The sequence below is a fragment of the Archocentrus centrarchus genome, unplaced genomic scaffold (genome assembly GCF_007364275.1).
Source record: "Archocentrus centrarchus isolate MPI-CPG fArcCen1 unplaced genomic scaffold, fArcCen1 scaffold_45_ctg1, whole genome shotgun sequence".
Classification (NCBI taxonomy): Eukaryota; Metazoa; Chordata; class Actinopteri; order Cichliformes; family Cichlidae; genus Archocentrus; species Archocentrus centrarchus.
The window spans coordinates 209,250-225,219 of NW_022060271.1; the positions used below are offsets into that span (position 1 = coordinate 209,250).

At 44.0% G+C, this 15,970-nt stretch overlaps 1 protein-coding gene across 1 annotated transcript in view; it reads right to left on the minus strand.

Annotated features, from left to right (window-relative positions):
• LOC115777201 (uncharacterized) overlaps positions 1 to 15,472 on the minus strand; it is a 202,009-nt gene extending 186,537 nt beyond the window's left edge. Inside the window, exons 1-4 of the mRNA XM_030725035.1 lie at positions 15,354 to 15,472; positions 3,105 to 3,443; positions 2,828 to 2,926; positions 2,376 to 2,696 (exon numbers count right to left, since the gene is read on the minus strand). Of these exons, the coding sequence (XP_030580895.1) occupies positions 2,376 to 2,696; positions 2,828 to 2,926; positions 3,105 to 3,443; positions 15,354 to 15,390 (796 nt within the window). The 5' untranslated portion in view covers positions 15,391 to 15,472. The remainder of the gene's footprint in view (positions 1 to 2,375; positions 2,697 to 2,827; positions 2,927 to 3,104; positions 3,444 to 15,353) is intronic.
• Positions 15,473 to 15,970: the final 498 nt, after the last annotated feature.

The following is a 15,970-nucleotide window of genomic DNA, read 5'->3' on the forward strand; positions in this document are numbered from 1 at the left end:
GGGAGATGAAGAAATGATTCCAGGGCCCAAATCATGGAGACAAACATCAATCCACAGCTCAGTTTGTTTCCTGGCTCTAAAGTGGGAATATGTGAGTGTGAGGAGCAAATAAAGCTCATTTCCTTTTCCTGTCTTTCCTCCAGCAGCCTCAGCTTCTTCCTCTTTCCCCTGTCTTCTTCTGCAGACAGCTCCTCTGGAGCTTCAAGCTGCTTCTCTTTAGAAGGACACCTACAAACCTTTGCATCCAGCCACAAAGACCCCATGGGCTCCTCTGGATCAGCAAACAGCATTTTCACTCTCATTCCTGTTGGCCTTCACAATAAAAGCCTCAGATTGATGGCTGCTCCACCCTGACCTTTGACACCATCCAAATGAGTGGATCAAAGTGTTTGAATGATCTGAGCAGCTTTCAAACTCTTGGTGTTTCTACATTTAGATTGATTTGGACTCAACGAGCAAAACTATTGATTTGATCCAAACTAAAATCCTGCAGAGGATTTGATTTGGAATTGATGATCATTGAAACTCATTTTTAATCGTCTTCTTAGTTCATTTAAACGCACAGTTGCTCCGCCCACATTTTTGGCTTGGAGAGAAAAACATCAAAGAATTTAGATGATTTGAAGGAACTGAAAATAGATTCAAACTAAAAGCTTTGAGAGAACAAACATGACCTCTGACCTGCATCTACAGCACTCACCTCTGACTCTCAGCTGCACCTTTCTCTTCAGCAGGATGTTTCCCTCCCTGCTGTAGACGGTGCAGGTGTAGGTCCTGTTGTCCCAGTCTGTGGGGAGTCTCAGGGTCAGACTGAGGTCTCCAGTTTTCAGCAGGTCTTCATTCATCTTCGTTCGGTCTCTGTAACGTTGGTACTGTTCTTCAGGCTGGTCAGAGCCGCTCTGATACACGTGGACCTTCCTGTTGTAGATGTAATCATCCATCCACTCCACTTTAGCGTCTTGAGGCAGGTGAAGTGTGGTTGTGAAGGGCAGCTGGACAGACTCCACCCCGTCCTCCACCTCCACCTGGGGGACTGAGAGGACAACAAAGCACAACATGAGCTTGGATGGAGACATTTGTGTTGCCTCTAACAGGCTGAATGTTGCTGCTTCACTGGGAGCTCACTGTTAGATAGAAAGTGGTCAGTGTGAAGAGGAGACGCAGCAGAAAGATGAAGACTGACAGGAAGAAAGCAGTGAACAGACTGTTGGAGCTGCTGTTAGTGGGACAGGACTTTATTGAGTCTGTGAGGAGCAGATTGGACTTGATGAAGCAGAGAAACACAGTCTGAGTGTTTGTGTCACACTCACTTCATCACACAGCTCAATGTGAGAACATTTGGAACAATCTGATAGAAGCGTTCCTTTAGTCAAAGCAGCAAGTGGCGGTTTAACACCTCCTTGTTGTCAGATGAATCATTTGTAGGCTTTATCTCAACACAGATTGATTTTTTCTTGAAACTAACCAGCTGCCAGATACTAATATTCTAACATTATGGGAAACTCTTAAAGTTTATATTAGGGGTCAAATAATAGAGTATACTGCCCGTCTCAACACAAACAAATCCAAGCGATTTAACGAATTGATCAAATTAATTAACAATGTCGATCAGCGACTTTGCACTGCCCCTTCAGCTAACCTCCACAAGAATCGAATAGCATTACAAACTGAAATTGATCTGCTTTTGTCTAAAGAAGCAGGAGAAAGACTTTTGAAATCTAGATTAAATTACTATGAGCATGGAGATCGGGCAGGTAGGTTGCTGTCTTACCAGCTGTGTCAGCACTCTGCTTCTGATTTTATTACAGAAATACAAATGCAGGATGGTGAAGTGAAGTCTGACCCAAAGGATATTAATGACCAATTTAGATTATTTTACATGTCACTATATTCTTCAGATTATTCTGGTAGTCATGATTTGCTTGAAAAAGTAACATTCCCAACTATAACTGATGAGGATAAGGCCAGCCTTGAGCAGCCGATCTCAGAAGCCGAAATTGGACGTGCGATCAAGTTAATGAGAAACGGAAAAGCACCTGGCCCACACGGTTATCCAATTGAGTTTTATAAAGCCTTTGCCAATAAATTGATTCCACTGTTGAGCTTAGTATATACTGAATCACTTAAACAGGAAAAACTCCCCACATCTATGACACAGGCTACGATTTCAGTGCTCCCTAAAAAGGGGAAAGACCCCACTAAATGTGAGTCTTACCGTCCGATTAGCTTACTTGCATGTGCAGCAATATTACTGCTGCACATGTTTCTATGGTGTTGAATGTGCAGTAATGCATAAATAAATCCCAAAAAGCCACAAACATCAGACATGTTAACAGGATGACCTCTGACCTTTGACCTGTATCTACAGCACTGACCTCTGACTGTCAGCTGCACTTGTTTCTCCATCAGGATGTCTCCCCTCTTGTTGTAGGCGGTGCAGGTGTAGGTGTGTGTGTCTGTGGGGTGTTTCAGGGTCAGACTGAGGTCTCCAGGTTTCAGCAGGTTTCTCTCCATCTTTGTTCGTCCTCTGTAAAAGTCGTGCTGTTCTTCAGGCTGCTCAGAGCTGCTCTGATACACGTGGACCTTCCTGCTGTCTCCGTCCTTCCACTCTACCTTAGTGCCTTTGGGCAGGTGAACTATAGTTTTACAGGGCAGCTGGACAGACTCCACCCCTGACTCCACCTCCACCTTGTAACCTGAGAGGACACCAAAGAACATGAGCTGTAGTGAAGGTTACTACTGATCATCTTATGGAGACAGTCAAGGAGCCCCCAGAGGACACCTGCTAACCATCGGCATTATGGGTAATGTAGTAGGAGAGACTCACCTGACATGAAGTGCTGCCGGAAATGAAATAAAAGACCTCCAGAAACCACCAGAAGAACCAGGAGAACCAGGAGAGCTTTGGCCCAGGATGGAAACCGTTCTGTGGAGAAACACAAAGAACAACATGACCTTTGACCTCTGAGTGAATGAAATCAAATAATTTACTGAACATACTTCAAGCTAACATGTTGTGAGTCAACATTTTTATTCAGCAGTAAAAAAATAAAGTTTCATCTGAGTGATGTGAGATGGATCTACAGCAGGTGTTTGTTGCTGACCTTTGACCTGCAGCTGTACGTCACTCCGACTCAGTTCACGTCCATATTCTCTAACAGAGCAGGTGTAGGTGGCGCTGTCAGACAGTTGGAGGTCGGTCAGCTTCAGGCTGAGGTCTCCAGTCTCCAGAGCGTCAGTCTTCATGGATGTTCGGCCGCTGTAACGCTGGTTCTGCTCTTTCAGTTCGTCTCCTTGGAGCTGACGCTGGTGGACGGTTGGAGGACTGAGGTCAGAGCGGCTCCACAACACTGAGGGGTCTCTCAGTCTAAAGGTGTTAAACTTACAGGGCAGGATGAAGGAGTCCCCCTCATACAGCTCCACAGCTGAGGCATGCTGGGAAACTGAGGACACACACAGAGACTCCATGAGTGACTCTGAGGTAAAGTTCAGACACATTTACAGAAACCACAGGAGACACAACGACAGGTTAAACATTGTTACAACTATTGCTGCAGCTATTGATTATTTTAGTAATCGAGTATTCTATCGATTATTCCATCAATTACCCGAGTAACTGGATAAGAAATACTTTTCTCCTATTAAGAATAGAATAGAATAGAACTTTATTGTCATTATACATACAATGAAATGAATCATTATACAGCAAACTATACAACAACATTTCATCATAAAGAAATCATAGGGGAGATGGGCGTCTGCAGCCGCTGCCACACTGGCGCCACCGCTACAACAGTCCCCGGAAAAGGAAACACACACACATCATGGGGTAGTTAGTAGATATGGCACGATACCACTTTTTTATGTCCGATACTGATACCGATATTTTACATTTGGATATCTCCGATATCGATACAAATCCGATCTTTTTTGTATTATTAATTTTAAAAATGGTTTTTAAATGCCTGGATCAATTTTACGTAAGTCAACAGACTCTCACACAACAAAATTGAAATCTTTTAGTTGTCCCACATACAAGACTAAGGACCGGGGGGGCAGAGCTTTTCAGGCTGTGGCACCAAAGCTCTGGAACTGTTTACCACTCCAGCTCCATTTAGCTGACTCTGCTGAACACAGCTGAAAACTCTTCTGTTTAGCCAGGCTTTCTGTTGACTTTATTTTTATTCTTTTACTTTTAAAATGGTAATGTTATATTTTAACATGGTGTTTTCTGTTTTTTTATATTGTGTTTTAATTACTGTACAGCACTTTGTGACTTTTTGTCTGTGTAAAGCTCTGTATAAATAAACTTTACTTCCTTACAACAATCGCTCTGTCACCTGAATCCTGTTGCTCCTGTGTGAGAAGGTGATGCATTGGCTTATGGCATGTAGGGCTGCAACTAACGACCATTTTGATAGTCGATTACTCATCAACAGGGTTATTATAGTTAACGAAAACGAACGAAATAACGAAAACTGAAATTGAAAAAACATTGTTGTTAACTGAAATAAATAAAAACTAGGGGTGGGACTCGATTAAAAAAATTAATCGAATTAATTACAATCGAAATTAATCGCATTTTAATCGCATTTCAATATTTGACATGAGAAATATTAATTTAAGTTTGGTTGATGAATGAATCAATATACATAAGCTTAAACTTCAAAATCTTGTTTATTTTCCCACCAGTCTGCTACACAGACCAACGAAAGGTGGAAGTGCTCCTGTGATAAACTCCTGAAATTAAAGTTAAGCATCATAACTGGATAGTTTTATTCAACATTAATGTCTCACTTGTTATAGTTGGAAATTAATCATTCTCTCAGCTGTATTCCTTGATGTTGAAATGTGTCATGCTTGTTTTAACAACTTATTTTGAATAAAATAATTAAAATTAAACCACAAAAAGGAGAAAAAGTTCGTTCTCCGTTTAACAGCTGCTTTTACACAGCTGTGCTAAGCACTCACGGTTGCTAGGCGACATGAGCTACAGGTGAGGACAGGTGACGCTGATATGAAGGCTAGCCGCTCACGTCCTCCCTCTGCGGTCTTCGTGGGCTCTGAAGGACGTGGGCCAGGTCCTTCGCAGGATGCGGCCCCTGAATTTGGACATTGTGCGTCGATATAATCTGTATGCCGGGAACTCGTGCACTGAGAAACGTTCCACGGTGCAAAGTGCGTTAAAATGCGTTAAAATTTTTAACGCGTTAATTTCCCCGTAATTAATTAATCGAAAGTAACGCGTTAAAGTCCCAGCACTAATAAAAACTAAAATTAAAAGGAAAAAACGATAACTAACTAAAACTGAATTGTGAGTTTACAAAACTAACTAAAACTAACTGAAATTATAGATATTGTCATTTTTTTTAAAGTCTTGTGGATTGATATAAAATCATTTGTTCCGCTCTCCGAGTTTAAGCTCGGAGCGCCGTCGGGCAACGGCGTGAGCGCACACACCGCGCTGCTCCTCAAAGTAAGGACAGCGGTCTGCAGAGAAAGCAGCAGAGTCCCATGTGGAGTTTTTACTATGATAGCACAGATAGCAGCGAGTGTCTTGTTGTGGATGATGTTGTGGATGATGTACGGAACACTTCTTAGTCAGGAAAAAAAAACACCAACATCAAAGTAGACCTGAGAAGCGCACACAAGGCAGCTACGGAAACCGCTCTCATCCTACAAGGCAACCCGGCCTGCACCTCCAGAGAAACGTGACGACTCGTCGGGTCCACGCAGCCACAACGTTGTGTTTAGTCCTTGTGCGTTTCCGGCTACTTTATCAGTCAGAGAATAACAATCAGGACTAATAATCAAAGCATCAATATAAGGACTCACAAATGTCAGCAAATTCCTGGAGGGAGCTGCTGAAACTATGGGAATGGACGTGAAGGAATGAAGAAAGTGAAAAAACAGGGACAAATATGTTTGCACCCTAAAAACTGAGCACAAAGAGCGAGGACCAAAAAACCCCCAGCACACAACCACAAGGTAATTAACACACGCAATCCAGCTATACATGCATAAATGTGGACATGAGGTCGGACACTTCCGTAGGCTACAGAGGCTGCAAAGACCCTGCAAGTCTAATCAGCGAGCATCTAACCAAGCTAGCTCCAAAACAGAAGCAGCATCAGGTGGAGAGAACATCAGGATGCAGCTGGATGTGACCTTTGACTCCTTCAAAGAGTTTGTTTTTGTCAAACACCACATGTAGCTGTTGTTAATCTGCTGCACTGAGGCTGAACTTTATTGGGAGTTTATTGTAGAATTTATCGAGTTTGGAGTTCATATTGTTCTTTGTTTCTCCCTGTTGATGTTCATGTGTGTCCTTAATATTACACACATTTAGCATGTAGTGCTGCTGTCTGTGAACAGTTGGTTGCTGAATATATTTCTTTAAAGGGTATCTTTAAAGGGTACCTGATTAAGTATGAAAATACTAAAACTAATACTGAAACTAACTAAAACTAAGCATAAAACCAAAAATAAAAACTAATAAAAACGAGCAAAACCGCTCTGAAAACTAATTAAAACTAACTGAATTAGAGAGAAAAAAGTAAAAACTAACTAAAACTAAACTATAATGTAAAATCCAAAACTATTATAACCCTGGTCATTGACTATTGAAACGATTAGTCAACTAATCGTGGGCAGGTGCTCACCTTGCAACTGGAGGGTTGCTGGTTCGAGTCCCCGTCTGAGCGCATGCTGTCATTGTGTCCCTGGGCAAGACACTTAACCCACATTGCCTGAGTGTGAATGTGGTTGTGTGTTTGGTGGTGGTCGGAGGGGCCGTAGGTGCAAACTGGCAGCCACGCCTCCGTCAGACTGCCCCAGGCCAGCTGTGGCTACATTAGTAACTTACCACCACCAGGTATGACTGAGGTGAGAATGAATAGTGCGTGAAATTGTAAAGCATCTTTGAGTGTCTAGAAAAGCGCTATATAAGACTGAGGCATTGTTATTATTATTATTAACTAATCGGATTATGAATCACATAATTATGGAATGACACTTATTTAACTATCAGCTTTTACATTTAGTATAAGATTATTTAAAATGTGGTAGCAAACAGACGGAAGATGGATACTTCATTCAAAAATTATAATATATAAACATATAGTACTTTTTCGTCCCTGTAAAACAAAGTTAGCACAGTTTTACCAGTACCCCCCCATGACTAAACATGCCGCTGAATGCTATCCGGGCTTTAATTCTGACGTCATTTCCGGGTCCAAATGCTCCTAAATAAACAGCAATGGCATAAACAATGACTGTTCACTATTAAAGATGATGTCACATACCTTATCAACTGCAGCCATTTCCACTTCTCTTTCTCATCAGTAAAATCACAGCTGAGTGTTTTTTTTCGTGTCAGATCGGTTAAAACAAACAGGGACACAGAATGGCGGCATATTGTTCACGTGACAGTTTGGACCCGGAAATGGAAATCTACGTCATCACTTAACCGCCCATTTGTGAAGCTCACCAGAGATAGACGGACAGGAAGACGTCTCACTCCATTTAAAAAAAAAAACGGATCCAAGGTTTGAGACAATTTCACACTCACTCAGTGAGCACCCCCTGATCGTCTTAGCACGCCCTGTTCTTTAACCAATAGCCGCACAACATGCCCCTGAACGCTATTGCGCATGTGTGAAGCTCGCCAGAGATACACGGACAGGAAGACGTCTCACTCCGTAAAAAAAATCACGACTATTATCGACAATTAAATTTGTCATCAACTATTTTTATTGTCGATTATTGTCGACAATGTCGACTAATTGTTGCAGCCCTAATGGCATGTTGCAAATTTCATTAGGGCTGCAACTATTGATTATTTTAGCAATTGAGTATTCTATCGATTACTCCATCAATTACCCGAGTAACTGGATAAGAAATACTTTTTTCGTATTAACAGTTCATCTGCATATTTTAATTTCCATACAGTGTTGCCAAGTCCGCTTATTATAAGCGACTTTGGGCTTGTTTTTTTCTAAAGTTGCTTGTAAATCTCGTGAGTCGCGGGCTGCGGTTTTTTGGGCTTGTTTTTGAACATCAAGTTGCTTATTTGGGCTTGACTTTCTTTCCGAGTGAAACTCATTGATTATCTCTCGGCGCCCTATAATAAAGCAAAAGACGAGTGGTAGGTAGTTTGTCCCTTCCAAGCCCCCGTTTCTGTTTATCGCTCCTGCCCAAATTGACGGGGCGCACACCCAAACAACACTCATAACAGCCCAGAGTGAGGAGGCAGCACAAGAATGAGCTCCAGTAAGAGGGGAAAATATAGAAAAAAATAATAAAGAGTGTGAGAAAGAGAGCGCACTTACAGAATGGATCCGAGCTCAGATGGGAGACAGTGGTGCTAAAAGTGCGTATGCACTATATGCAATGCATAGGGGCGCCTCAGAAGAGGGGGGCGCCAAAACGATGCGACAAAATTATTTCTCTAGTCGTATTTCTGTATTTAACTGCTGTGCATATGATCAGTAACAGAGGAACGGAGCTGATTAGGCACCCCTGTGCTCCTTCACCTCCCCTCCTCCTGTCGTCGCGTACACCTCTGAAAGAAGCTGTGGTCCTAATGGGAGACGTACCAAAGGCATTCAGCAGATTTTGCAAGTGTGAAATATGTGCTCACCATGCTGATTTAGTTCAACATGCTGATACAGAGAAGCACACACACACAAAAAAAACTGTGCACCTTTCTCTTCTATGAGGCTAAGAACCATGGGTGTGACTGCTCCAACACACGAGACAAAACAAAGAAGTGAGCTATACTACTATAGAGCTGTGCTGTTTGAAAGCGTCCTCAGGTTTACACAATGTTGTGGGTTGCCAGTTGGGCTTCTTTTGGGCTTGTTTTCATAGAGCTGGTTGCTTGTTTCTGTTGCAAGATCTGGCAACACTGCTTCCGTACTGCAGTTTTTCCCTGTGTGAAACAAACAGGGTGGATGGAGCAGCTACAAAGTTCTCTTTTCTTCACTTACTGATCAGCTGGTTGATGAAGGACCTCCAGCTGTTTCCCAGTAAAGGTTTAATGGAGGTTACAGAGGGGAAAGCTTCATCTGGACGCTAGAAAAACATTTCCTTCTGCTCCACCTGAGCTCACCGGCTCCGCCTCTTTGCGCCTGTGCAGACAGACTGCAGGTAAATCAGCTGATTGCTGCTGTTGCGTCATCAGTGTTTATGTTGAAAAACATGAGCGTAATCTTGTAATGCTTTATATTCACAAGCATTCTCCTAAATACGTTTCTACTGCAGGTCTATATTTAGTCACAAATCAGGGATTAAAGTATCAAAAAGATTTTGACGGGGAAGGGGTCCTTCCGGTACCGGACGGTCACCAGTGCTAATAGCTGCGCTCGCTAGCAGTATGTCCGGGAGCTGAAGTAGAGAAAAAAATAACAGCTGATTCTCAGCACAGCGAGCACAACACACAAACACACAGAGAGCGGTGGAGGCGGAAAAACGTGTCAGCGATGATCGCTCAGTGTCAAAGGGAATCTGTCACAGTGATGGAGAACTTTATAGAATCAGAGGGTTTTTTCTAACTCCTGATCTACTCCAGTCCAGTAGGTGGCGGTAATGCAGCTCTAAGCTGGTTTGGTCAACCGCAGACCCACAAGAAGAAGACGATGACCGAAAACTGTAATACAGCAAATGTTGGTCGGATCGGATTGCATTTTTATTTCTTTACGATATCTGATCCAGTAATTTAGGCCAGGATTGGACCGATACTGAATATTGGATCGGCGCATCCCTAGTAGTTAGGTTAAAAAAAAGTCATCTGGAACGGTGCTTAGCTAAACATATTTGCACATTTAAAGCCAGGATAGCAATATGGTGGGGGGGGCGGGAGGGAATGCAGACGGAGACAAGAGGGTGGGGGCATTGTGGAGCCAGATGACAGTTTGCTGATAGTGATGGAAGTTCATCAGCGGCCGTGGTGCACCAGATCCAGCTTCACAGATCACAGAGAGGGCTGAGGGGGAGAGCCACCGTCACACATAGTCCTGCAGAGATATGATTACCAGCCCAAGGCCGGCTGGAGAGCCGAAGTCCTGATAATGCAGATGTTGTTTTGGAACAGGCTGCTTGTTTTGTTCCAACAGCCTTCAGTTTCACTGGGGAACCATTCAGTAATCCAATAATCCAAATTCATTAGTTACCGTCCTCACCGTGCAGAACCTTATCTCCAGATCTGATCCCTCTCACCTGCGAGCACGTTCTCAGCTGGACTAAACTAAAACTAATACTGAAACTAATGAAACTAAACTAAAACTAAGCAATAAACCCAAAATAAAAACGAGCAAAACTACTCTGAAAACTAATTAAAACTAACGGAATTAAAGAAAAAAGTAAAAATGAACTAAAACTAAATGATAATGTAAAATCCAAAACTATTATAACCCTGCTCAGGGGTTCCAGTGGGATTCAGAAGGTGGAGGAACCCTAAGATGAGCTGTAGTGGCTCTGCATGGGGAGAAGAACCACAGCTTTCTATTGTAGCTGCAGTAAATGATGTTGGTGTGCAGGCTGTGATCAGCTGACCTGCTGCTGTGATCAGCTGACCTGCTGCTGTGATCAGCTGACCTGCTGCTGTGATCAGCTGACCTGCTGCTGCTCTCTCCTTCCTGTTTGAGTCTGTTTGAAAATGTAAGAAGTAGAAAGTACAGATACTTGTGTAAAAATGTAGGGAGTAAAAGTAAAAAGTAGTCAGAAAATAAATACTCAAGTAAAGTACATATACCTGAAAAATGTACTTAAGTACAGTAACAAAGTATTTGTACTTCGTTACTTCCCACCTGCAGTGGTGGATCAGTGTGATCAGAGGGAGGAAGATGATGATGGTTAAAGAGTTTACAGAGTGAAGCTGCTGATAAAGAAACAGGCTGAGCAGCTTCCACACCAACATCATGGACTAACCAGCATGCTGGGAGCTGCAGAGACCAAAGAAAGCAGCTGCAGAGTTCAGGAACACTGACACTGTCTTAATAACACGGCTCTGACTCTGTCCAGCTACACACACATTCACTGTGTGATGAAGAGGTGCTGACATGCAGCCCAACATCACCTCTGACTGGATCAGGAAGTTTAACACACAGCTGGGTCTCACAGGCTGCATTCATGTTCAGAGGATTTCCCTGTAATCAGGTTCATCAGCACCTCCACATGTTCCTCTGAGAGTCTCTGCTGCTGCTCAGGAACTCTGCAGTCTAACCAGTGTTAGCCTAAATGAGACGCAGCACAGCATGCTGGGTATTTAGAACAAATCCCATCAGACTCAGTCAGGAGGACGAGCCTCAGTCGGGGGGGTGGTGGTGTCTCAGGTTTAAACTGGACTCAGTTATTAAGCAGAAATCGATGCTGAGTCAGAATCAGATGTTACAGATTTGTTTGTAGGAAGCTCACATTCAGGAAACTCTCAGGATGAACTCTGGAAGATGCAAAGGAGACACACTTGAGTCTGAAGGAGGAAAACTTCTGTCAGCTTCACGTTTCTCACATCTGCTAAAAGCTCATGAAGCTCTGTGATTGGACAGCAGTTTGTAAGAAGCTGAACTCAGATCAGCTGTTTAAACCTGTTTCAGCTTCTTCACACTGAGCCTCCTGATTCAGGAACAGCTCTGATGTTGGTGTGTTTCCAGGTAACACAGACATGGATGGTTTCAATCCACCAATCACAGAGCTCCATCAGTGACCTCACAGCACTACATTTACCTGCACTTCTCTCCACGACCACTAGATGTCTCCATGCTGTGTGAGTCACTGATTCCAATGAATGCTCAGAGCCTGCTGAGCCTGTTTGACAGAGGAGGGACCTCCTGGTGATCGTATGGGACTAAAAAGCTGTGATAACACACACACACACACACACACACACACACACACACACACACACACACACACACACACACACACACAGCAGCTGAGTGGAACATGAGCTCCTCTGAAAGCCTCCAAGAAGAATGCAGTGATTTCAGAGTGAGCTGCTTTGTTACTTTGATGTGAATCAGAATCCAGTGTTTGATGAAATCTCCTCCTGCTGCACTTCAACACATCAAAGAGAGAGAGATGAAAGCAAAGCTGCTGATGAGAGCAGAGAGAGGAAGGTGATCTTACCGTGCAGGAGGATCACAAACACCACCAACATCTTCATGGTCCTCTTTCAAAGCCCTTCAGCAGCTCATCATCTACTGACACTCTCACACTGCTCAGACCGTCACAGCTCAGAGTTCAGCTTCACACTTTGTTAAAGCTCATCTGTGGAATGAAGTCCGGCCGGCCGCACGGCACTGCCGAGGAAAGAGGAGGAGCTTCGGTTTCCTCGTAGTTTCACACCTGAGCTGGAGGCGGGGCTGCAGCCTCACCCTGACACACACAAAGCTCCGCCTTCACTCCTGACACTCACACATCCACTGTAGGCAGTCTGCCATGATGTTTGGCTGCAGCCACTAAATGTGACTCACTGAGAGCTGCAGGAGAAACACTCTGATTGGCTGAGAAGGTCAGCTCTGTTTCTGCTGCTCACACACACACTGTAACACACTCAGCTGGGAGAAGATCTCTGCAGTGTGACACAAACACACACCTTTGTCTTCATGTGTGTTTCTGCTCTTTGCTTTCTCAGTCACACCATCCAGATGTTTCTCCTTCATGAAGAAGATGATCTCTGATGATGATGATGATATGGAGTCAGATGTGGCTCTGATCCTGGATCTGTCATGGTTCCACGTTCTTGCAGCACCTCCCACATAATAAAGCCCTGCAGCACCTCCCACATAATAAAGCCCCGCAGCACCTCCCACATAATGAAGCCCTGCAGCACCTCCCACATAATAAAGCCCAGGTCCACATGGTTCCAGTTCATACACAACTCTGTGCTAGTGTAGCAGTTGTGTTACACACTTAGGAATTTATCCATAACAGCTCTTTACTATTAAAGCTTATTTTGGGCTGTGATCTCCTGCCTGTGTGTGCGTGTGATGATGTAGGTGTGTGTGTGTGTGTGTGTGTGTGATGATGTAGGTGTGTGTGTGTGTGTGTGTGTGTGTGTGTGTGTGTGTGTGTGTGTGTGTGATGATGTAGGTGTGTGTGTGTGTGTGTGTGTGTGTGTTGCTCTCTGTTGATCAGACTGTGTTAAAGCCATTAATTGTAATGTGTGTGTGAGCACACTGTGTGTGTGTCTCTGTGACCTGACTCGTCCTGTGTGAGTCTCACTCAGGTGTGAGTTCACTGTTTGGGTCTGAGGCTAATGCTAGCATGCTAAGTGAGCCTGAACTCTTCCTCTGTGATGAGGAGAGCGGCCCAGCAGGAGCTCACAGCTCATGGATTTCTGTGTTCCTGGATCACAGCTGGCTGTTCCTCAGAGAACCACAGATCCACTTCCTCCTATCTCACCGTTTCACAGCACCACACAGGTCTGAGCAGGTGTAACACACACAGGTTACACACTGTTCTCACGGTGACTCACAACGATCACACACACTATCTCCAAACATGTGTCTGCTGTGCAGAGCAGTGAGGAGAGCTGGGACCTCTACACTGGAGGAACCAAACAGCCTCTTCACAAACACCACACAGCAGAGCCACCTCAACAGGACCAGCTGTACAGCTGCACCTAAAGGTCAAAGGTCACTCTCTGAGGATGCCAGCGTTCACATTTTGGAGCAGGCAGACAGATGTTTGAAGGAGGAGGTAAAGAAGCATCTGTGTCCACTGTGAACCTCCATCACTGAGCAGAGGAGCTGGATTACATCACCAGCTGTGAGCCACCTACCTGAGATCCCTCCCCAGGAGCCTCAACCCCCACTCACACCTTACGGGTGACCTCAAGAGGTCACATGACAGGATGGAGCAAAGTCTCACAGTGGTTTCACCCTTGGTGGTAATGACCCACACCTTTTTCCACACCTTGGCTCATGTGATGATGAACATGATCAATAACAGTGGGTCAGCGAGCACCTCCAGTTTGACACAACATTTGATCCTGCAGCAGTTCAGACCTGAAAGCTGTGTGTGTGTGTGTGTGTGTGTGTGTGTGTGTGTGTGTGTGTGTGTGTGTGTGTGTGTGTGTGTGTGTGAGTGATGGTAACAGAGGTCTATCAGTGTCAGAGCTGTCAGCATGATTCAGTCAGTGTTTCAGTCAATCCAACAGGACCTGAGATGTTCCTGTTAAACTGCTGCAGTGTTTCCAAAGAGGGGACACTGATTGTGTCCCAACACTGACTGCTGTTGGCTCTCTCTGCAGTATTGTATCACTTCCTGTTTCAGAGCACAGTGGTGTTTTCCTGTCTGTTAGCTGTTTAATCTGTATAGCTCGATTTATGTGGATAACAACATCTTTGGATACTGTGGCTCCTCTGAAAGGAAAGCTTCAAATCAGAAGTGCCTGACTCCGTGGTATAATTCACAAACTCACAGCTTAAAGCAGATAACCCGAAAGCTGGAGAGGGAATGGTGTCTCACTAAATTAGAAGATGCTCATTTAGCCTGGAAAAAGAGTTTGTTGCTCTATAAAAAAGCCCTCCGTAAAGCTAGGACATCTTACTATTCATCATTAATTGAAGAAAATAAGAACAACCCCAGGTTTGTTTTCAGCACTGTAGCCAGGCTGACAAAGAGTCAGAGCTCTGTAGAGCCGAGTATTCCTTTCACTTTAACTAGTAGTGACTTCATGGATTTCTTTACAAATAACATTTTAGACATTAGAGAAAAAATTAAAAATAGTAACGTGTTAGATTACTGGTTACTGAGAAAAAGTAGTCAGATTACAGTAACGTGTTACTGACATCACTGATTATTATTGACTAACTTGATAATTGTCTACATAAAACAGAAAAACATGCCAACACGTTGATGTTTTTAAAGACTCCTTGAATATGATGCATCTAAAGTGCAGCTGTATGTCAGATCAGTCTGAATGTTCCTGACCTTCCTTTCATTATCATTGTTCCTTTAATGGTTCTCCTGGGTTCCTGTGCTGGATTTGTTCTGCTCACTCTGGAACGGTTCTATGGTGGCGTGATGGGCGGGGCTGGATGTAATCTCCCATCATGCCTCATATGTCTGTGGTGTTTGCTGCTGAGTTTAAGGAAGCTGTGATTACCGGACCTGTTATAGTTTGTTGTTGTGTCCCAAAGCACAGAGAATTATTGTGATTATAATAAATGACGTTTACAGTCGAAGTGTTCACGGGGTTCATTTCCGGGTTTGTGGCTCCTGCAAACAGCGTCACCGGTTAATCTGCTTTAGCGCAGTTACTGAGGGTCGATCTTTGACTGCAGCGGGTCCGGGTCTGTACCCCCCCCCCCCCCTCCCCCCTCCCCGGCTCACACGGAGCTTCTTACCGTTCAGGAGGAGCAGGAACACCACCGACGTCTTCATGCTCCTTTAAAGCGCTCAAACCGCCACAAAGTCCCGGTAAATCCTCCGCTCACCGAACGAACGCACACCGGGGATCACCTGCAGCTCCGCCCACACCTTACCCTGCAGGTGTGACGCTCAGAGGAACGTTTACTTTCGGTTTGACAGGAAGTGTCCGTGAGTGCAGACGGTGATGAATTTAAATGAGCTTCAGATGGTCAGACATGTTCGAATTTTCACATTTAGAATAGAATAGAACTTTATTGTTATTATACATACGACGAAATTAATCATTATACAACATGTTATATAACGACATTCATCACAATATAACGAAATTCCGTTCGGAACAACCATCCAGAGAAGACACAGACAGACTAACATAGGGGAGATGGGTGGCTGCAGCCGCTGCCGTTTTTCACTGGCGCCGCCGCTACATTCAGTCCCCAGAAAAGGAAACAACCAGAGGTGGCAAAAGTACTGACATTCTGTACTTAAGTAGAAGTACAAGTACTTATGTTAAAAAATACTTTAGTAAAAGTCGAAGTGCTGGTTCAACTTCTCTACTTAGGTAAAAGTAAAAAAGTACAGGCTCTGAAAT